General features: G+C 43.0%; 1 protein-coding gene and 1 long non-coding RNA gene across 9 annotated transcripts in view; one reads left to right on the plus strand and one right to left on the minus strand.

Annotated features, from left to right (window-relative positions):
• Nucleotides 1–23,788, minus strand: part of LOC102685553 (LIM and senescent cell antigen-like-containing domain protein 1) — a 48,194-nt gene that overhangs the window by 15,511 nt on the left and 8,895 nt on the right. For 2 of the 8 annotated variants that reach the window (XM_015361692.2, XM_015361691.2), the window contains exon 1: nucleotides 615–1,056. The exons of 2 other annotated variants lie outside the window; for them this stretch is intronic. In XM_015361692.2, the coding sequence (XP_015217178.1) occupies nucleotides 615–796 (182 nt within the window). In that variant the 5' untranslated portion in view covers nucleotides 797–1,056. Of the gene's footprint in view, nucleotides 1–614; nucleotides 1,057–11,286; nucleotides 11,833–20,160; nucleotides 20,447–23,788 lie in introns of those variants that run through there. 4 more of the 8 variants (XM_006637920.3, XM_006637922.3, XM_015361695.2 and 1 more) reach the window with 4 other exon arrangements.
• LOC138242136 (uncharacterized) lies at nucleotides 3,391–23,587 on the plus strand. Its single transcript, XR_011191385.1, has 2 exons — nucleotides 3,391–3,859; nucleotides 21,589–23,587. It is a non-coding gene; the product is annotated as an uncharacterized lncRNA (long non-coding RNA).

The raw sequence follows: 23,788 nt of genomic DNA on the forward strand, positions 1-23,788 counted from the left end.
TGCAAAAAAAAGCTAAGGGACAGCTCACTTCCTTCAGTTTGCCCATGCTACCTCCTGAGTTCATAGGTCATAAAGAACTGCAGAGCCCCATGTGGTTTTGACAGTTTGAAGACTTAAATAGCAACTACAACACGGAAGAGTTTATACATTTATAGTCAACAGCTGACAGCTTTTGAAATCTAGTTTTCAAAAAAGGATCATCAAATCAAGTTGGACCTGGGTCCCACCCAGTTAATCTTTGGCTCTAAGGTTTAAATCTTATTTATCTACTCGTTATTAGAAGACATCATACATAATTAATTCTGTCAACTTCAAACAGTTAACAGTAACCTTAAAATTAAGAGATCAATAAATCCACATAATAGAAATTTTATTTATATTTTCCTAAACATTTATTAATTTCCCTCAGAAACTAGCACTTGTGCACTAAGAGACATGAAAACCTCCAGGAACAAGTTGTTTCTATATCAATACATTATATCAGAATCTCCTCACTAGGCAAAAACCTACTCTGACACCCCAGTTGTTCTCGTCAGTATTCAAACAGAGGTCATAAAGGCACACTTGGCTCCACGATGCCAACACATACACACTCCAGCTTGCCCCAGACTTACAAGCGTGCGTAGAAGTCGCAGAACTCCTTATACACCTTGATGTCGCTGCGCCTCCTCTGGGATTTGGAGACGGCCATCTCGGTCTCCCTGTCTCCAGGCAGGTGGAGCCCGTTGACAGCCACATGATGGGCCTCCCCGTTCTCGGGGATGACGGGGGGTACGGACCTGCTCCGCACCTCCATCGCCGGGACCGCTGAGCACAGACCGTGCCACAAACACGACAAAATCCCGCACGCACCGTTATCCACGGGACGGCCCTGGACCGAGACAATGCGAGGAAGGGAGACTTCCCTGAACCCGCTGAAAGGCACTCTGCACTCCGCCAAGTCCCCTGCTCACTCAGCCCGTCTCCTCTCGTGGGCTGGGTTACAGTTTCAAATTAAGAGCACAGCCCAGCGCACAGCGAGGTCACTCTGCCCCGGGCTTGATTTACTAAAGGTCTGGGGAGGCACGGCTAAGAGATGCAACGACAGCCCAGAGCTGTGCAGAGAGCCTCCCCTCCCAAGATTAATGCTCCCAGTCCCAAAAGCGCAACAATAACACTGCCTGTTCAAAAACAAATGAAAATAAATCCCCAGTGAAGCTCTGACAGGGCAGCTGTGTTTTTAGAAGAGAGAGAAAAAAAAAACGTTTTCAGTGCAGTTCCAAGTATCTTGGCTTTCTAAAGCTGAACAGCTGGACCAAAAGAGTTCAAAACACTGAAAAATATACAGTGCTAAGGCATTACATAACGGCATTGTTTTAATTTGGTTACGTGAGACAATTATATTGTTAACATAAGTTCTGGGGGAACAAAAAACAGCCTTTTAGAAGACAGAGTTTGGGGCCACTATATAAAGTTTGAACTGTTTAGAACACTAAAAAAGTTCAAGGCTTAGACCATCAGTTTGAGCCCTTGATTGCATATTCTGAGAAAACTTTACTTAACTTTAAAGTTTTTGTCTATGCAATAGTGAAACAACACATACTTATGCCGGACAATGGCTTTTGATCTTTCCACAGCCCTTAAAAATCTCTGACATGCTAAAAGATTGATTCATCGTATGTGTCACCTCCTATTTAGCATCATCTGTTAAGTGTGTCCATGTCTTCACACGAGCAGTCACTTAGCATGTCAGGATTTACGAGGTTAGCTACTGATACATTTCAATCCAACATGACGAGTCTCCTACATGAAGATCTCTTCAACCAAAACAAAATGTCAATACCATCTCCTCAAAACTTACAGTTCAATCGCTTTGAGCCGACAGAACTAAATTTTCACTCATATTTCACTTTCGGACATACAGTACAGTAAGAGACGACGACATTCAACCAACTGAGCTCAACTGGTTGCTAGTATCTAACTGAGGATGTAATCTCAAAACTCTTTTTAGAAGTGAAGATCTGCTGTTCTCACACCTACGCAATACTTCAATGTTAGAATTGTTAAAACAATATTACAATGGTTAACATGTTTAAGACACTGGAACCTGAATCCTCTCCTGAGTTACTTTATAATGAAGGAGAAAGAACTTCTAGGATCACAGCCTTTTAGTTCTACTTAAACAGATACTCTTCATCTTTCACAGAGGACTTTTAAACAGTAAAAAAATTCTTCCTGTACTCCGGTCTTCTGAATGTTTTCCATCATTCCACAAATAGCCACCCAGGATAGTCTCATCTCCAAACTAGGTACTTGGCACCAGCAGCTGCCGGTGTGTGCGTGTGTTTTTTTTAAAGAGGAAGGGAGGGGTGATGGTAGGGGTTGAAATGCCTGCTACTGCCCAGTCAGGAGGGGTTGCCGTGTGCCACTTAGTTACCGGAGCTACCAGGCGGGACGAGCCGTAACCAACAGCTCCCAGGGAAACAAACGGGAAGTTAAAAACCCCACACGTCTGTAAGGGAATGGAAAGGACAGACCACTACCAGCTTGTGGCTACAGGGTGGTGAAAGACCCAAGCACATGTGAGGACTGAATGAGGTGGAAATCACCCACCAGGCCTCTTAGGGCCTTAATGTAACTGAACTGGCAGACAGATCAGGGCTGGACAGGTCAGCACATTGGCACCCTCACACAAAAGGACAGTAAGTGGGCGGAGGAATTATGCATTGCCCTGTTGGCTTTTGATGTGCATATCATAGCCGACTTCCAATTCACTTCAGAGAATGGGTACATTATGCATCCGAGAGGACCACACCATATTTCCGTATCCATATAACAAGAGCTATGTGATATGTGATAATGGGAAGTCACCCAGTACTAAAGTTTCTCCAAAGTGATAATCCATTGCTGCCCACTTCTCTTCCTTTGTGGATGTCTGTGTGGATGTTAACTTTGTATCCTGCCTCGAGCGTAGTCCATTTTTCATTTCCTCTATACTGTATTAACACTGCACTGGTGAGAAAAACATTGCATATTTGTTTTGCTCTCACTACTCTCCATGATGTACATTACTGTGTTTTCCAGTTTCCAGAGAAATACAAATGCTGTGGAAATGGAAATAAATTTACTTCATCGCTGTGTGGCTGACTGGAGTGGAGTTGAGCAATACAGTGCTGTGTGAAAAATAATTACAACAGCCATCACATAATGTCTTTTTAACAACATTTTTTGCAGGTTATCCAGCTGCAACAAACGTCATTCACATTGCAATATCCAAATTCTGTTCAGCACACGAAGACAGAATTCAGCCGCTCCTTTCTCCCCATGGCTAAAATCTGGACCATATTGTCTGTATTGTTCCACCTTCCAAAATTCTTTCAGCACAATGCAAACCCTTTCAGCTCGGCAGCCATTTCAATGTCGGGAACATAGCAAGCACCTCCTGGACCTTGCAGCTCATAAACTGCCTGAGTGAACTGTAAATATCAGCTGAGCGGAGTGTAAACAAGTCCGCAAACACAGGTTGAGGATCCGATGTCCACTAGTCTTAAGACTGGATGGGAAACAAGCTACCTATAATAAACCACCCACCCACAGCGAAAGCTCCAAGGGGCTCACGCAGTCCTATATATGGCTGTGGCAACTGTCAACACCAGACAAGCTGGCTCTGAGGTGCATTCTCATTTTGGTAATGACTCCATCTGGGACTGCAGACAGAGGGGCGACAGACAGCTGATCACAGAGAGGCTTCCACCCTTCCTCAGCTTTCCTCCAGTGTGAGCTGAAACCCTTCTGCCCCAGGCCAGGGTGAAAGCAGGACCACAGTGCAAGGGACACGCTTCAGCACAACAGAGCCCCGAGCTCGACGCCTCCCGGCCCGGTAAGTAGGCCTTCGTGCCCGTTCGTCGTCGTGTTAAACGCGTGCGGATTTGAGCAGCTCATGTCCAACAATCGGGCTTCACTCTAGGTCTGCCACCCTCGGATACACGTACGAAACGAGCAGAATTACACCCACACAAAGAGGGGAAGCTTGACAATGCTCTGTGTGCGATTCAGGAGTTAGGTCTGTGTCCCAAGCGCAGATTTCTGCAGCAATATGGTCCTCAGCTGGTGCAATTTCTGTACTAAAGTCACCTCTACAAACCACAGGTTGTTTTCTTGTTTGGAGCTCAGATGTTTGCTTTTACTAGAATGGGTTAAATGGAAAACTATACTTTATGTGTTGTTGGCATGATTAGGTTCTGCAACTGGCCACCCAAACTTCTTTCTCCTGCAGAATCACAGCTGCTCGTCATCACCTTCATCACCGTTTCCCAAGTCATACAAAAATCAATATGGTTACCGCTTATGATGAATGCTTCGCCTCGCTGGGTAGTCTAGTTTTAATATTACTTAATAATCTGTTTGCAGCAACAAAATTAGCTTATATTTTTATCTTGAATAACACGTCAAGACAAAAGTGATTTGTTCATCTGGTGAGAGGTGTTAAGACTGACACTCCCCATAATATCTGTGCGTCATTCCTTTCCTCTTCTCTGTGTTGGAGGGTTTCCCAATCCACACATCTGCCGATTTCGGTTCTAGCCGAGTTCTCGGTCACACAACTGAACCCTTAACTCACTCAGTAACAGGACTAATATGAACTGCATGCCTGTGTTTAAACTTGTAGACATGCTGAATGCTACTTTTTAACTATTAAACAAGTAAAATAAAATCGCAATCTTTGGAGTAGAAAAAAAATGTGCAAATATTCAATACTGCAATCAAGCAACACTTTCAATTAGGCAATTAACCTGTAACAGAGTCCTCCACGACCAGGACTAGAGATCCCTGCCCTAGTAGAAATGATGAAAAGAACTTCACTGCTTAGTTTCAGCTTCACTGGGAGACCGTTTCCAGAGGCTGGCCACAATGTGCAAGCCAGGCCTATAGAGTCATGCTGGGAATGAAGGCAATATGTTTTCACAATTCAGTCCAGGTCTTCAAAACAATCTGACAAGAAACAGCTGTATGAAAGATCAGGTCGCTGCTGGTCGGAGTACACAAACTCTGAATTGACAAATTCTTACCTGGTCTCGCTGGAAGAAATTATTAGAGCCTCAGTGCCCTGAATTCTCCTCAGCATTCTTCTGTGTAAGGTCATACTAAGGTGACTGATCTTTAATGAAGAATAAAGAAGTCTGTTGACTTTATAAACTGATGTCATTCTAAAGTAAAGCTACCTTGTAAGAGCCCTGATGTGTTTACTGCGGTGTAACCAGTCCCTAACAGATAATGCCACCTGCTGTTTTTAAATTAAAAGCTCCAAATAAACCTATTTAGCTTGAATGTGGTGTATCATACCACCATGCCTATTAAATGTATAAATCAAAACCAATGCAGTACAGGAGTCTAGGAGCTCCTAACTTTGGAACTAGGGTGATCTACAATGTGTACATTTTTCATTACACCTGAATTCTAAATCACCAGCACTGACACGATGCCTTTAAATTGATCTGCTTGCCTTTTTAGACACCAGGTGTACTTGCTTCATCACTTAGCCCCAAGTTTCAAAAAGACCCCACTCTACAACAATCCTCACCACTTAAGCTGATGGCTACTGACTCCTAAACCGTGCAAAAGAATAATGTCTTTTTGAGAAGTCACTAGTGATTACAAGAATATAAAACCCTAGGAAAATACTGACAAAAACAGCTGGTGTTCTGGAGGCCCTTTTAATAGCTGACCAGTAAAATGCTTTGTCATTATGAGCAGAGTGACAACACAAAGACTTGTAACTCACTTGTCACTTCCTTGTCTTTTAGTTGTCAAAGCAAACAGTACTGAGAATTAGCAGTAATGATCAGACTGGGACTTAAATGAGCTTTCTATACATTTTACACAGGGCTTTATTTTCTTGACAGATTGCCAGAAAATTTACTTTAAACACGTTTCCTGAAAAACACAAACTGGTGTCTCCATAGCTTGCTAGACACAGGGCAGCTGGATTGTTTAAAGTTACATGTGCTCCACGTTTGAGAGATTAATCTGGGTTCAGGCTTAGATTCCTTAACATTTATGCGATGCCAAGGTTTGTTTTTAGAAGACCTAACAAAAGTATGTTGCGATACAAAGGAAACTATAGCAGCACGATGAAAAATATAAACAAAACATAAATGTTTAGATATTATTGCAAAACTTCCTGCTTTGTTTTCCTCTAAATGGGTTACTCCACACAGACATCGCCAAACTCTGAATCTGGAATTCATGTGGTCTTCAGAAATCTCCCGACCTTGAGGGCTAACAGCCCAAAGGGCTCAGTGTGACTTACTTTTACTGGAGGGAAAAACAGGATGGAAGGAGTAGATATGTGCCCCACAGACTGCTCTGATCACAACAATAAAGAACAACTAACGGCACGTAACCAGCTGATCTAGATAAGTGATGCACCGTGGCTTGTGTGGAAAGATAATCAGGTCTGTTTCATTCTTTTCGTTGTGAAAGGCTCTGTTGTTTGAACAGTGCAGGCATGCTTTGTGGTGAAACTCCACACAGAACCTTGATATTTGGTAAATGAAGAGTCACGCAGAAGTATTAAATGCCTCCTTTACGGTTTACAGTTTTAGATATATCCTTAACATGGCTGTAAATTGATCAAATGTTCAGTGGTTTGACTGGAACACATCTGTACTGAAAACGTGCAACATGGACACTCCAGCCACTGTAAAACACCCAGGAGTTTGAAAGCAACATAGCAAGGCACCTTTGAAACATTAAAAATAAACAACATTCCCTGGCTCTTCTCCAGCACTAGGTATATCATGTAAAACCACCTGAAACACAGGAGATCTGTGGATGGGCAGGACAGAAGTCAAATCTTCACCTCTTCCTACAGCTCTGCCTTCTCGGGCACAGCTAGCTCAGGACAATCGCAATCATTCAGCCCATGTAGCTTGTTTGATTGTTGGCCGATTGCTTCTTGGTCTTGAGCAGGGACAACGACTGGCTCTGGTTTGGAAACGGCCCCAGCAGTGAGCCGAGGGCTCAGCCAGAGCTGTCCGGGTGGCAGACAGGGTGTTGTCAGCAGACTTGCGGAGACAATCATGATGGTGGCCCGGCAGATAAGAGAGGGACCATTTCCCATGACAACAGGATCGTAGCTCCATGCCACACCTTCTACCCACAGATCAGGGTGAATTTTTTCCACTAGGGAGGGGCACAGCTGTGATTCACAAACACATAGAATAAATAATCCTGAAGCAGCTCTGGCACGGCTCAGAGCATTACCAGCATGACAACACCGACTGGACTCTTCGCTGTTCTTCGCTGATCAAGCGCATCTTGTTGCCCTGGTGTATGGAAACTCTATAACAGAAATCTAAGGATGGTACTTCCCCATGCCAATCAAGAACCACAGAAAAAGAGAAAAAAACACACAAAGACTATAAAGGTGCTGTACAGTAATAAAAAAAGATCAATATAGTTTATAGAACCAGGCGCACACTCCCTTTACTCCAAAAAGCTTTATTGACACTTGTCAGCCTTTCAGTCCAGATAAAGGCTTGTGTTTGCCAAAACACAAGAGTTAATAGTTAATTTTTTATCAATAGGGTTAAAAAAAAATCTTAAATCGTTTTAAAGAGGAAAGAGTGCGCGTTAGGTGGAATCTAGACTCACGGACCTATCCTTGCTGATCGTACCTAAATGACAGCAAAGGCAGAGGCAAAACATAATGCTCTAACAAGCTGACTGTTTAAGTGGTATTGGCAGACCAGTAGGGGGCGATTTCCCCTCTGGACCACAATATCCAAACAATGGCAAAGTATGGAAACCAGCTGTAGGAGGTGACATTCCTTGAGCCAAGGTCTTCACTTTTTCATTAGTAAAGATCTTATAGCACTGTTCAAAAGAGTACAGTAGGTGCATTAACCCCACAGCCATGACTAAATTCCACTCTCATCTTGAAGACATCTTAAAGTTGCCCCTTAATTCGTTAGGCGAAGCAATCTGCCAGTCCTCTCTTATATGAAAGAACTTGTAACTTGTAACTTGTAAGAACATGAAAAACTCTATATAAACACATTCATTTTTAATAAATAATAATAAGTCATCACTCTTTCCTAGAAATGCTGTGTAACTGGTAGAGAATGTACACTGACGTAACATAAGTCAAATATTTTTCCCCCCACATTTGTCCTGAAAGGGAAAGAAGAAAAAAGCCATTGCTCACACTGTTTAGGACACCTCAGCTCTCAGTGTAATGTTTATGTGAGCCCTGTACTCCTAGACACTGTACTGAGAGGAGGGGAGCCCATACACCTCAATCACGCTACAGCAAGTTTCCAAGCTGCTTCAGACGTCATGAAACCAAACATGTGTCGCAACGAAACTCATTTTCACGACACTGTCTTGTACCAAATACACACACAAATATGCCCCTGGGCAATCCTCATAGATTTCTGGTCTCCCTCCATACATGTTTTTAACCCATCAACCAGATAACACCGGCTTCTCAATTCCCGTCTTTTAAATCCCACAAATCCCTTCCTTATTATAGCAGCTCCTGTTTTCTTTTTCTTACAGTTTAGTCTGCGTTCCAAGTGGAAATCAATGAACGTCAATATGGTCATGATCACAGGCTGGACGATTTTGTGAAGACTTAACATATCTAAAATATATGATAAATAACATGATATTAGGTACAAAACGTCAGTTTAGAGGCAACATTCTTCTATTCCTGCTTGCAACATCTGTGAGTTCGATGGATAGCCTTCTACTGCAGCTGTGGGATGATAAGAGATCCTCTGGCCCTTCTGCTTGTTTGGTAGTTAGTAGCTAAGTGATCAAATGATCTCAGCCGTTTCATGAAAGAAGAAACCTTCATTTTAAATACATTTCCATATACTGTATTGTTCACTTGTGTGTAAATAGAATAATGGTTAGCACAGTGTGGTATTTCTTGAAAGCCTGCTAATATAACTTATTTCCAAATATTCAAAAAAAGCAGGTTAGCCTTGAGATAGGGGCTGAATATAGTGTAGGAGAGGCCTCTACATATGTGCTGACTTTTAAAAATGGAGAGTAGAATAGAAGAAGCGGATGTGAGCTGCATTTCGGTGGCTCAGATCACAAGTGCCTGAAAAAACAATGTGTTCCAACATTCAAGTGATCAATGTCTCACAAGAGACAGACATCTCAAACAGCCTCTCCTAGCTGTTCTGCAAGGACTGCTACAAACTGCTAGTTCATCACCTGCAGGGTGATTGATGGCCAAGAGATAGCCGACTACAGTAGCTAAGCTACCAGCTCTGTCCATGCCTGCTGTCCAAAACCCCCAGGCCTGACCACAGGGAGCTGGCTGAAAGTCTTTTAAACACAATTCTTATGCGGAAGGTGGTGGCTGCAGTACCAGGAAATTTGTAACTGCTTTTCATGGTGCAAGGCCGGTGCTCTCAGCAGGGCTCCAGTGCTGGCAGTGGGCGGTCACTAGGATTCTCTTAAACAGACCTCCTGCAGCTCAGAACAGAAAGCCATTTGCAAACACACGTATTGCTCACCATGGCACCTCAGGAGTCCTTCCCCCACTCTCTGTGGTATCCTCTGTGTGACCTGGATTCAGTTTGTTACTACATCTTCACCAGCGCCATCAGTGGTGTTGATTGTTCAGGGCTTTTCAAGAACTGGCAAACGTGGAAAACAGGCTCCTGTCTCATGCTACTTCACCAACAGTTTTATCAAGGTCGATACCATTCTCCAAAATCTAAAAGGCTGGCCGTTTAAAATTCTCCCAAAACTGCACTGGCACTATGCACTACAAATTATGTATGGGCCATCATATTGATTCACTGCAGGCAAGTATTTCCTCCGGTGTTAAAATGTCTATACGATTAAACTACTGAGGAGAGTTAACACTAATAGAAGCAAAATCATCTAGATAAAACTCTTTTAAGATCAAGGATCTCGAATACCATTTTCTCCCCAAATGCACTGTTCCCTTTCAGGAAACAGTGTTATTTTAAAAGAGCAGCACCACCCTTATGAACAGAAATTGGCTATATTTTTCCATTTGTGCTGATAATGAAAAGGCCGAAAGAGAAGAGGAAATGGGTGAGAAAAAAAAAACCTTGCAGTTATTGTTTTATTACTCAACACACTGACAAGGCTCTAACCACTGCCCAGAGTGTCTGCATCACCCTGCTCTGTGCTACACAGACACACTTAGGCTACAATATTACAATATTCTGCCAACTAACCCATAAAATAATATATAAATCTTATACTGCTGATAAGAACATCTTAAACTTCTAAAGTCATGTTCCAAAAACTGAAAAATATCCTAAAGACTAAAAATGTTCTATTTATTCAGCATGTTAAACATATTTCTACAAAATGTTGAAAACATTAAAGCTAGTAAGAAACAATATAAATTGTGTCCATAACACAGCTCACAAAATGAGTCGCTTTGCTGAAGGAAGACAGGACTACTGTGTGAGAAGAATCTCTCAAGATACTGCCAGAAAACACACGGACACTGCATTTGAAATAACCTCCTGTAAAGAGGGCAATCCTGCCTTTTATTAACAGCCACTATGCCTGCAGTCTGGATGAGGAATGGTGGATGTTGTGAAAACTTCTCACATCAAGGTCACCCCTGTAGGAATCCTGTACTGTAGCTCGGGCATGCTAATCTCACCAGGACCAGCTCTGCATACTGGTTCACAGGCCTCTTACCACACTCTTAGTGGACTTTATTTCAGAGGACTTGATTTCACAGTATCAGGGTCCATTAATCCAGACCTGCATTATCTTTGGACAATAAAAGGAGAACTTCATTACGCTTACCAAACACTCCTGTACAGTGAACAATGTCAGAAAGAACGATAAAGCAAAGTTATGGTCTTTCTGCTGTGCTACATTTGTCTGCCATTCACGCTGGCCAAAACAGAAGAATAATAAAAGCCGGTATGACTGTAATTGTTAATCATTCACAAAGAATAAAGGAAACTGGTAGTCTTCATGCGCCTTTATAAGAGGTGTATTAGTAAAGGGTGCTGCTTTTCAGACAAAACTACCAGCACACAACTATGGTCCTGTCTAGACCTAGCTCTCTGGGACACAGATTTTAATCTTCAAAAGGCAAAGAGCAGACAAGAGACTTTGCTCACAATGGCAATATAGAAGAAGCTAAGGGTGAAATTAAACAAGCTCTACAGTGACATCACCTCTTCCATATCGCCCAAGACCCACAACACACCCGGGCCTCAGCGTTCGCAGCTCTCCGTGGCAACACGCACGGACACGGCCCCCCCCGGCCCCTGTCCCCCTCACCTGAGCGTGTCCTTCGGAAAGCTGCCCAGTCCAAAGCTGTCGGGGCGCTCCTGCCTCCTCCTGTACAAGTCCGAATTGGACAGCTCCTTCAGCCTCAGAGCACTCATTTTCCGAATCCGGTAACTTCAAGCTCCGCTGCTCTGTATAAGACCCTTCACCGGGACCAGGACTCCGGAAAACCCACAGGAAAACCCCGGAAAACTGGCTCTTCCCACAGCCCCTTGCAGGCAGTATCCGATACGACCCACCCGCCAGCCAGACAGCCAGCCGGAGCGGCTCACACCTGAACTGAGGAGCTCAGAGCTGCAGTCCTTCCCCCGCTCCCAGCAGCAGACTGCTGCATTCCAGCCTCCAGTTTCCCCCCTCCGGGGCACACACCCCGCCGACCGACACGCGGATGGGAGTGACCGGCTGCCTGCACACCTAGGAGCTCCCCGCCTCCCCGGCACATTCGGAGGGCCGGCCCCGTCTCTGTGGAATGCAGGTACGAGAGGCTGTCCTGAACAGCAGTCAGCCAGCCCGGGGCCACGGGAGAAACAAACAAGCCCGTTCACCTAACCCCCCGCCTTCCACTGGCAATGTCAGCATGGAAAAGCGAGGTGGAAGCAAACTGGGTGTTCCCTCTGATAGCCTATCTGTGTCACCCTCGTGCTGGCAGATGGGAGGGGGAGCGACTGCTACGATCAATACAGCAGGGACCCTGGCCTTCCCATGAGTTGAACTTCATCTTATCCTGCCACTGTTTTTCCAACCCTGAAAGTTCGTCACGGAAGAAGGCGTTCAAAAATGGAACCAAGTCACACAAACGCAAAACGATCTACAGACTTGAACAAGCAATTTCCCGTTTTGCATTCTGCAGTTTTCAGGGAGCTCCAAAGACATTTGCATCCCTCCCCCTCCCAGTTTCCAAACAGTGGAGTCCTTCTAGCGCCTCAGACCAGATCTGTCCAGCAGTATGCTGTGCAACCCCAGGCACTCGGGAGCACTTTGCCTTTTAAATTGTCTCCATTGCTTTGCTGGATGTTAAGAATGTATCCGTTATCCTACAGGTTAGTGAGAAAACCCAGATTAGAAATCACAGTACTGTGAAAGTTGACCTGTGAAAGAAACTTTCAAGACCCTGAAAGTCTTCTTGCACTTCTGCCACACATTCTTCAGCAGTGCATATCTTCAAGATCACACCTGAAAGACACCGAGGACTTCAGGGCAGCACAGTCGATTCAGCACAGACGGCAAGCAGAATACAAAGCAAGGCACAGGAAATGTACACATCAAGCAGCACTTCACACGGCCTGGTCGGTAGTGTCTGAGCTGGATGGAGGTGCGCCGTATGGAGCTGAGGAAATAAGACTACTGAGAAACAGCAAAATGTATTACAGAAATCCTTTCTATATTGTGAAACACATTCCCCATGACTGAAGTTATCTCCCCCCGCTTAAGAGTCTGAAGTGCACAAAAGTGTAGAAACCAGAGGTGTCTCTCTTTCAGAGGACATACATTTTGAAGATGGGGGGGCGAGTTTGAAAACTTATTTTTGTTCAACGGACAGTTGCCGCCAAGCATGACAAGGAAATGGTACAAAGTGCCCAGAAAAGCTGAGCCACAGGAACAGAAGTAGATCATACCGAAACTTGGCATGGAGTGGGAGAGCTGAGAGAGAACACTATAGTCCCTAGCTACAAGAACAGACAACCAGTAAGAAAATTCCGCATGCTCTTTGTGCATATTCATGCCCGTATTGTCCTCTCTTTGTCAATAGTTAGCTGCTACTGCAAAGTACATAGTAACAAGATAAAGAGCCTGACAACCAGGAGCTAAGCAGGAACATGATTTATAATCTTTCAGGCAATAATGTTTTTTTTTAGGGGTTGGGGGGTTATAATTTACCAGCTTTTACGGCAAACCTAGATGCAGACACCACCTTTTAAAACACTATTTGCACAGAATGGGGAAAATCACTGCAATATAAACAGCTAGTTTGAAACAGAAAAGTAATCAAAACCCATCCCCTACATGTCAAATAAATCCTTGCAGGGTTCTGATGTTTATTTAAGAGCAAGACGTGGGTATGAATTATGGGTAGGAGGCTGGAACCGTGGGTAATTTATGTACATGAAACAGAATCTGGCAAGTGTATCTAGATGCATGATCAAACTATGACTAAAGTTTATTTCTACACTCGTAATGATGAAGACCAAACAGAGGCACAACTTAACAACAAACAGAAGCACAGATCCAAGCCATGGCACCTGCACACTGATTGGGCATTATTCTTCCTGAATACAAAAGCGCCGAGCAGTAACGCTAAGGGCGTTAGTGCTTTCAAGAACAATGTGCCCCTTGGCCATGAATCTGAGCAGTTCGTGACTGCAGTGTGCTCACCGTGTGGTGAGACATAGCGACGTGGCAGACAGGAACTGCTTTCGGCTAACGTGCCTGGAGAAATCCCACCCCCCTGGGATGAGTGGGGGGGGATCTGCGAGGAGCCCCACCACCTGTCCAGACCTGCCACATTCCAAAACAGGAGCAGGCCCATGAGCAAGGCAAAGGCAGGGGAGGAGAAGCACAAAATTCAAACAGGTACTTCAATTCAAAATTTAAACAGCACTTCAACCCACATCTGGAGGTACACCAGAAGTCACTTGCACAAGCTGACTCAGCCAACACCTACCCCAGTGCGTATAATTACTACTTTGGCTCAGAAAGCTGGAGTGTATGAAGTTAAAGATCTAAAACATAAACAGTCAGGAAGAGAAATGCAAACCTACTGTTTAGCGTTTTTCACACCTGGTCAACAGGTCCCCATTCTGCAAGCTGTGCTCTCAAATACCAAACTGAACTTAGTGAAGCAACTAGCTTATTTGGCCCACCATGACCCTTAAACTGAGGAACCGCAGAACGGAGGTATCTTAAGTATTTCATGTACTGGACAGGAAATGGAAACGGAAAAACACCCAAACACAAACACATTCATTCAGGTAAGGGAACAATTAATTAAATGTGACCCAAGATGGTTAGCCAATATTTTGATTCCAACAAATTCCTACAGAAATTCCAACAGGATTCCAACAGAAATTCTATTTCAGAGGTACAGCTCTCTTTTTAAGGAAAACCATACATGGTCTCAGGTACCTAGCTAAAAACGGACATTCCTATCAGCGGGACACAGATACAGTACCCATGTTAAGTAATACAGCAGATCGATGCAACTCGGAGACCCTCAGCTCTACAGCAGGCTGGGCAGGGGTACACTCTCAGGTCAAAGGTTAGAGTTCACTAAACTTAGTGGCTAAACTGGGATGCCAGCTCAAGACCTCTGTGCTTATTTCAAATCAAATTGCATTTCTCAGTTTCCTAACAGTTAAGCTTATTTACCACAGCTTTGTAAGCTCTATTTGTGTAGAAACCTGCTGAATATCGCCCTGTAATTGCAATACAAGCTAGTGGCTGTCTACACAGTTAACATTTTATTAGTTTATAGTGTGCAATTCCTATAATGGATAACCCAAAATTACCTGTACTTACAGCACCCATAACTGTGCATCACTCCTTTTTAAGAAGAATATGGAAGCAAGAGCCATGTGTTTACATCAGACAATAACGGTTGGACCAAAGAATAACTATTTTATGGATTGGAACTAGAAAGAAACCCATAATACACATCTGCCAAGTGTCAATCAAATACAATCCAGGTAAAATTAGCATGCATGCACTCAAGTGTTTAAATAAACTTTAATAAAATGACTTTCAGTTGCACATTAAACACTCAATACTTTTTAGGATTAGTGGAATGTAATGTAAAAAGTTAGTTAATTCACCTCCACCGAAATATGATGGATGACTTTTGATTTTTAAACGATTTTTAATCGTTTGAACTCATTTAAACGTGGAAACTATTTTAAAATAAAATCTAAAATTGATAATTTTTCACTTAACTTATTTTTTCAGAGAGAAACAGTTACTAAAACAATTTCCCACTTAAATGATAAAAACATTAATCCTTGCCACCACACAGGCGCCCCCTTGTGTTGCCGAAAGCTTACAGCAACCCAAAACCAACAGCTGCGAGCTGCTCTTGCATCACCGGTGAAGTTGGAAGAGATCTGCATCACCCAGCTGCTTTCAAACACCGAGTCAAGGTGTTTTCTTGAAATCTATACGCCCACCATTCAGCATTAGATTAAAATTACCAGGCGCTTTCATCGAGGGTGTAAGGGAATGAGGGAGGGGTTGATCGAGGAACGGCAAGGATAATAAGTAAGGGAGGTGAAGAGAGCAAGACTGAAGAGATGGGAATATAACATAGTCAGTCAGAGAGCTGGAGGAAGGTTTGAACCTTGAACCTTTGGGATTACTTTTGGTTTCTGCTGGAAATATTGGTGTGATCATAGCTGGAGGAGGTAAAAGAGGGAACTACTGGCAAACTATCTGTCCCATTTGGTAGTTAGCAGGTAACTGATCTGAGGGTCCCATCCAGCTGTATCTTAAAATTAAGCCCTGAAGTCCCAAGATTAAGCCTTCGGCTTTAACCACTCAGTTGAGCAGCTTGTTCCATACTCCCACAATCCTTTGGGTAAAGGACCGCATCCTGTTCTTGGTTTTAGATGTGTGCCCAGATTGTGCCCAGTAACTTCCTGTTTTCATTCCATCTGACCTCTCACTTTCACAGTCTAATGTTTTAAAAGCGTTACAGCAATCCCTCCAGTTAGGCACCAATGTTTTACAGGCAACTCTACCCTTAATGCCTTCGGACATCTTTGGTCTTATGAAAATTCTGAGTTTAACTCAATACCGGAACAGTAAAGACTAAAAACGACAGTGTCAGACTACAGAGAACAGAGAAATGTTTTAAGCCCACTCATGGCCACTAAGAAAAAATAATATTTATAACAGTGGATCTGTTGACCGTTACTGGTGTTGTTATCCTTTTTAACAGAAGTATGACTTCCATTACAGGCTTCAATTTGACTTTTTTGAAAAGGTTAAAAAACTACTGAAAGTTCCTTTGTTTAAAATGCCCCCTGCTGTTACATCACAGTACTGCACAGGGATGGGAATGTCACATTATTACGTATCCTAGTCCTCTCCCATCCAACCCCCACAGTGGTCCTTTCCTACCCTTTTCTAACCCCTAAATGAAGTATAAGTCACAAACAGCTACAGGGGAGCCCAGCAGAAAAAGCCAGCAGCAGCTCCCGAAGACACCACATATTACTACCACTCCAAAAATCCAGACACTCAACTTGTAAATGTACAGCTTCTAACAGCACAACATGCCGTGGATATGGAGAATGTAAATAAACCTGAAGTCCAATGAAACATACATACGTGTATTTAAAATACATCAGAGCAACATTTTTGCATCACAGTAGTAATATAGATATCTACACATTCTGATTTCAGAGGATCCAAAAAAAAAAAGTTGCTGTTAGTCTCAACAACAAGATCAGCATTTGCACATGTTCAGGGAAAACGTGACTGTGGAGCCTGATAGTACTTCCAGCAGCTAACAAACACTCACAGACTGGCACAATGAATTCAGACAGTTCGTACACCTGCTCTCAGTGATCCCAGCTGTCAACTTAGGAACCCTAAGGTGTCTGCATAAAAGATCTCAAACGTATGTGCTGTATGTCATTTCAGAAGCCTGACGGGGTCGGACACACAGCTGTGTGGTATTTTCCCAGATTCCCCAGACGATATATTCTTCTGTAGCCAATAGCAGCCTTAGGAAATGAAATGTCCCGCCTTGTCCATCATGCTTGTGGCTGTAGCTTATTAGCAAACTCCGTTTCACATTTAAAAAACACAGCAAAGATTTTCAGTTCTTCAAATGAGCAAATATTTCCTATGTGCGCATACAGGAGGGAGGTGGAACATCTTACAAGAGTCATGCCCCAATCGGTATCGACAGCACAGCCGTGGAAACTGTCAGTTGCTTCAGGTTCCTCAGTAGGCAGATCTCCACTGACTTGGCTTGGTCTCCCAACACTGCAGCCAGTGTGAAAAAGGCACAACAGCGTAAATCTGCGGTGCACCTTCTGCGGTGCTTAAAGAAATGCAATTTGCGGAAGCAGTTCCTCATGAACTTTTACCGCAGCACCATAGAAAGTGTCCGCAATGGTGGCACCACAGCGTGGTACAGCAGTACTACCATGCATGACAGAGATGCACTACAGAGAGTTGCGGCAACGGCACAGAGGACTACAAGATGTGAGATTAATATAATCTGTTCTCACAATAAAGCCCAATCCGTCATTCAGGATCCCAAACATCCAGGACACAAACCGTTTTCCCCCCTACCCTCTGGCAAGCGGTACTGCACTGCTAAAAGCAAGGACCACTAGACTCAAGAACAGTTTCTATCCCACTGCGGTACGCTTCCTCAGCAGCTAACTGCAATGCCTCAGACTCGATACACATCTGCACTATGCTTTTTTTGCATGGTCTACACTGTTTTTTTCTCACTACTGCATATGAATTGTCCCAAAACATATTTATTGTTCCTGTTGTTATCATTTATTTTCATAATGTACTGTCTACATTGTGTGATGTGGTCTGTTGTACTGTGTAAGTCCCAAGAGATAAGCGCGACTAAGAATTCCAGTGTACGTCTACATATGACAATTAACATCTATGCGTTTATCGAAGCATTATTTGCTGTATTCAGGCCTACTCCTAGTACTGCACACTAATTGCACTGAAATGCAGTGTCACTAATACCAGTAATACCATATAATACCACCAGGTTTTATATGAAACCTATAAATCAATGAGCAAATACTAATAAAAACAAATTTATCAAACAACTGATTCAAATGAAGTCATTCCAAGTCCAGGAAGGAATGAAAACCAACAGACCTAGTGACTCTCCAGGGTCAGAAGTGAAGATCAGCTGACTATCTGAACAGATTTTAAATTCTCTTTTCTGAAGACAAGATTAAAAAAAACAACTAATTTTCTCAAGTCAGCAGATGGAACAATCTGGTTGCCTCAGAATTTGCACTGGATGATTATAACAGAAAACGTACACAAAATCAATTCCCCTGGGGCTCTATTTACATATATTTATCCCCCCTCCCAATGGGTTTTGTAACTGTCCACAAATGTGGATTAGAAAAAAAAAGAAGCACTTCTCACTGCCTAAGAAAAGTGACCAACAGGAAGCGAGATCCCTTAATAGCCAAGGGGAGGCGATCTTTGACCAGAGTTATGCATTCCCATGCTCCTCTGCCAACAACATCCTGACACAGAGCTAAGGAGCTTCTGCGCACTCAAGGAATCCCATTCAAGAGCTCTCCAGTGTCACACACTGCTAAATACAGCCACTGTCTGTCTCATTACAATAGCCGCCTCTTGCTTTAGAAGGCAATGGCTGCTTATAACACTGTGCTGTAAAAGACATGCATGAATATCATGGAGGCACAATACACAACGGGCAGCTCCCAGACCAACCTGCTCATATCACCCTGAAAGAAGCCCATTGAGTTACACACAGCGTTCATCGACATTGCTTTGTACTCAGGAAAACACCATGCAATCCTTGTTTTTTTAAAATGGTTTCTAACATAGCTTCAAACAACAGTGTTTTGGCCTCATGCTTTTGGTCTCTCCAGCTTCAGAGCTGTTAAGAACCCTTAAAGATCTCTGCTGCTGAACTCCAGTGGTGTGCAAGACTGAACTCTGATGATACCCGAGGTTCAGAATGTCACTGCAGAGCCAAAAAAGCAATCAGCACAAGGTTAATTAACCCCATACAGTACAGCCAAGAATGCCTTTCAAGGGCTACAGTTATTGTTTATAAACAAATGTAAAACATTTAACTTTTTAAAACAATCTTTACAAAATTAAATGGGCTTTGAATTGACTACATACACAAAATTAAAATTAAAAATTCTAAAAACACATTTTAGTTTCTTCAATGATTTTGCAACTATCCACCCATGTGAAGAAAGAGGCAGTTTTCACTGCCCAGAACACAAACGTTCGCATTCCCTTGTCATAATGAATCTGAAACCGTGAACTCGGAGACCTGCTTTATCATTGTGCTGTGTTCCGATGATGAACAGAACAATTTGGTTTCCTGGCAAGAAGTCTGAGAGAGTAGATGACAGTGGGTGTGGCACTATGCCTCTTCAGATACTTGAGCTAAACTACATCAAAGTCTATTAAACTAAAAGCATCTAACAAAAGTGTAAATACAAGTAGTTTCTTGGTCCGGAGGGAAATCTTCCTTAGACTGGCTCTCTCTGAGCTAATCATGATCTGACGGTATTTGCTTGGTGGTAGTTATTGCCATGGGCTACAGAACATTTTACTGATACGAAAGATGACTTCCTGGATCGGCACAAAAATAAACAAAGAGGAAGCTGAGAGAAGGCAGGGTTGTATGCTTTGGTGATCCCTCTATATTGCTACGCTGGGCAGCAGCTCTGACTGTCCTCACACAGTGCCTCTCTGCAATAGTGCCAGACAGGCAGGGGCTTCACAGGGCTGTCCAAACATCATGGTCACGAAACAGGTATGCAATGAACACCGTACCTACAGGAAACCCTCTATGGTTTCTGACAATTGTGTGTAGACATGCATGGAAAAACAAATTCAACAGTAAATATATAAGCATTTTGTAATATTTTCGTTGCTCTGTGTAAAAAAAATCAAGTACAAAGAAGCAAATTACAATTGTCATTACCAACCCCCTTATCCTTAAAATTGGGTTTTGAAGTCCCATCTTGCAAGTCTTAATGTGATCAAACCATCCTGCTGTGAGCACATTTATTTCTGAAGCTTAAATCAGCCCATGAGAAAAGTGAATCCCCTCTTAAGCAAAAACAAATAACACTCCAAAAAAATTAAGAAGCAACTGTTGCTAACCTTGTTCCTTGGAAGCCCGCTCACAAAGCTGGATCTCCTTGCACTGCCGTTTCTTTCAGAGTTAAGCATACCCAGTCTTAAGAGACCCTAACCACATCCGGAGTCCAGCCAAGAGTCACATCCTGATACATCTGCCCTCCACTGACTCGCACAGAGAGGTCACCATGCAGTGCTGCAGCAACTCGCTCGCTTGCACAGAGCTGAAATAAACCCTTTCACAATCTACACGCCTCTTTTTCTCTGCCTATGGACCCCCATGTGCACCAGGAAGGGACCCTCTTCTGGTTTTTCGAGGGCTCCTTTAAAACTCTGGAATCTTTTATCGTACTACGCACTAACTTCCTGCGGCTCTGCACATCCTAATTTGGTGGTTGTTTCATGAGATGTATGACTGCAGCTTAAGGATACTGCGCAGAATATCTCCTAGAGTCACTTCCGCTGCAGCAGACCTGTCTAAGTTTTGAAGTTTAGTTTACTTCAGATGAGATCACTCTCTGCTTTTGCAGGCCCGAAACCACAAATGCTCTCTGAAATAGATTCTCTCCTGGGTCTCCGAAACATACCCACCTTCAGCATTCGGTTTCTTTGGTCCTGTCAGAAGCACTTCACAAAAACACTGCTTAATGAGGGGGTGTGAAGACATCCTCATTATCCATGTTGACTCTGCTGAGACTGTTATACATTTGATTTGCCCAAAATGGCAAGACTTTTCTATATCTCCAATGTTCTGAAGATTGTTAGCTATTATGGGTGTGGTTGCAAATAGATCTAACAACTGTAGGAATTTATACAAACACTATTTTGTTTGTATTTTATTTTATTACGAATAGTGTTTGCAAAAGAAGAGGAGAGGCCAATATTAGCTCTTTAGTATTTAATATTAGGATTTTATCGGTTATTGATCAGGGGATCTCCAGCATTCATTTCCTAAAAGACGCCAGGGTATGAACTGAACAACATGGTTGTGTAGTTTGTTCCACACCTTCCCATCCCTCTGCATAAAGGATATCCCCTTGTACTATATTTTAAATGCACTTCCACTTAGGTTGGAAAGTGGAAATTTTTTTCTTAGGTTCACTCTTTTTTAATTCTGAAGAGGTTTTTCGGGATTTTTAATACCCGAATTAGGTTCCCTCATTCTTTGCTCTTTTCAAAACTTTTTTTTTTAAATCAATCATTTAACCTGTTAGTACTGGATATTCCTTTGAGCATGGGAATTATGAATTCATCCGGTCACTTCTCTCTGAATTGACTGCAGAACAGCAATACGTTTTTGGTAGTTTTGTGACATAAATGGCATAGAATATTCTAAACGAAGTCTTACTAATCCTTGTACAACTAACATAACAGCCGTTATTTAGGTTCTACGCCTCAAATTTTAAATCCCGTCTCTTCTTCCCTTTTTTATTGCTTCCCCACACTGTCTAGAGGATGGAAATGATGCACTGACATCACTATATCAGAAGAGAAAGAAGCAGCCACTAATGACGATCCACGCAATTTTCCAAGAAGACCGAGTCACCCACCACACACTCGGCCTAAGGAGTGGTTTATGATGTCAGTTCAGCGGAATTCTGGAGTTCCACTCCATGTGCCCCAGTTATCCCACACATTCCACTGCCCCTCCAACCCCCCCGCTGGGATCATCCCAGAAGTGCTCGTCACAGTAGAGATTCAGCAGGCTGAAGAAGTGTACAGGCACAGCGGCCACAAACTCAGTTCCTGGGGTTTGTAGTTCCTTCTCAAATGTGTTCTAATCATTTTTAGACATATTGAGGATTAACAAGCCTTTTGTACACTGATAGCCCAGAGATAACATTCTTAAAAGGTACAGGTAATCTTATAAAACACCACAAACTCTGGTTGGAAGTATTACATTCATGCTGTTAATTAAATAATTATACTATGTAAATGAGTGCCTGGATTGCCCCCCAGCAATTAGTCTGAGATCCCTACACTAGGTTAATCACTGAGACACAGTTTTCTTAAGGTAACAACTATGCTGATATAAAAGGAGCAGGCAAAACTTGTCCTGGACAGTCAGTGCGTCTGTAAGCTTTAATTTCAATCCAGCCCTTAAATACCTAAATCTGCTTATTACTGGCTTCATCAGAACAACACCCCCTCAGTCATGCACGGGTGTTAAACAGAATCCTCATAGATACACCAGTCCTTAAATTCCCAGACTGGGCAGCCCTGTTTCAGGAGGATGAGACGGGAGTGTTATTGCAAAACAAAACCAAATATTGCTGCATCGTTCCTCATCAAGCAAGAACAAGCCTATAGATAGCACCAGAGTAGAACTCTGAGTGGGAACTGAGCATGTGATGAGCAAACCGAAGTTAATTCACAGCCAGTGGAAGCATTACTTCCATCATGTTTATGTCAATGCCTCACCCCATTCACCCACTAGCAAAGCCTAGTTGCTTTGATCCTTTAAATAAGCCTATTGTGCAAATGTGAGCCACAACATGAGACTTCAATGTTATCCCACCGGCCCATTGCAGGACACAGACACAAGCAACGCTGTGAGAACATGCAAACTCCACACAGAGGGTGATCCTGTCTACTATCAAAACCAGAAACCAAGATCTTTGGAAGAGCAGTGCTACCCACCACACCACCAAGGCTCCCAGCATGCGATTCTAGCTGCCAGTTACTACAATTATTTACAGCTGCACAGACATGATATTGCCAATTAACCCACCAGTATATCTCTGGACTCGAGGAGGAAACCAGAGCACCCACAGGAAACCCATGCGAACATGGGGACAACATACAAACTCCACACAGGACTGAAACCCTGAGCCTAGCACTGTGAGGCAGCCATGCTAACCACTGCGCCTCTGTCGAAATTATAACCTTATAATATCCAAGATACAGCTTTTTTATGGAAGTTAAAATCATTTTAAACGTGAAATCCATCAATGCATGATGAAGCTGGTTTCAGAACAGAAATCACTGACACACATCTCGCAGGGACTCCTAAGATTTACATATGTACAGCACCAGCCACTATGGAAAAAAAAAAGCTTTTAAACACAAAAAACGCATTATCTATGTTGCCAGTTACAGATTTACTTAAAGCCATTAGATAAGCAGACTAATATTCACCAAGTATTTGAAGGGCTTATCCTTGAAAAATATTCATTTTAGTGTGATGCTAGTTACCTAAAAAGGCTGTTTCGTGCATAAAAAAAACAGCCCAGCACATTCCTCCCACTCCCACAGCACACATCCCTCCACATGCATGATGTCCGAGGGGCCTCTCTCAGGGCACAAAAAAGAACTCCGTCACCACTAGAGGGAGACAGTCCACCTACGTCTACAGAAGGACCGCCCTCTGTAACTATGCTTAATACAACCTGTTACCAAAATAAGGATATCCAACCTTTCTACAAAATTCAAATAAAAAAATGTGACAAAATGTCTTATTAGGCTCCTTTTACAGATGGTACATTTCACAAATACCATAAAAAGAGGAACAGAATAGAGTTGTATGCAAACTGCTTAATTTGGTCCAATACCTTAAAAAGCAATGCAAGGCCGTCAGTGGTGAGTGAGAAGCCTGGAGCACAGTTCCTGGAATACTATCATAGCTCGATTAAGAGCTGGGCAAGAGAAGCAG

Source organism: Lepisosteus oculatus, chromosome 13, assembly GCF_040954835.1.
Source record: "Lepisosteus oculatus isolate fLepOcu1 chromosome 13, fLepOcu1.hap2, whole genome shotgun sequence".
NCBI lineage: Eukaryota > Metazoa > Chordata > Actinopteri > Semionotiformes > Lepisosteidae > Lepisosteus > Lepisosteus oculatus.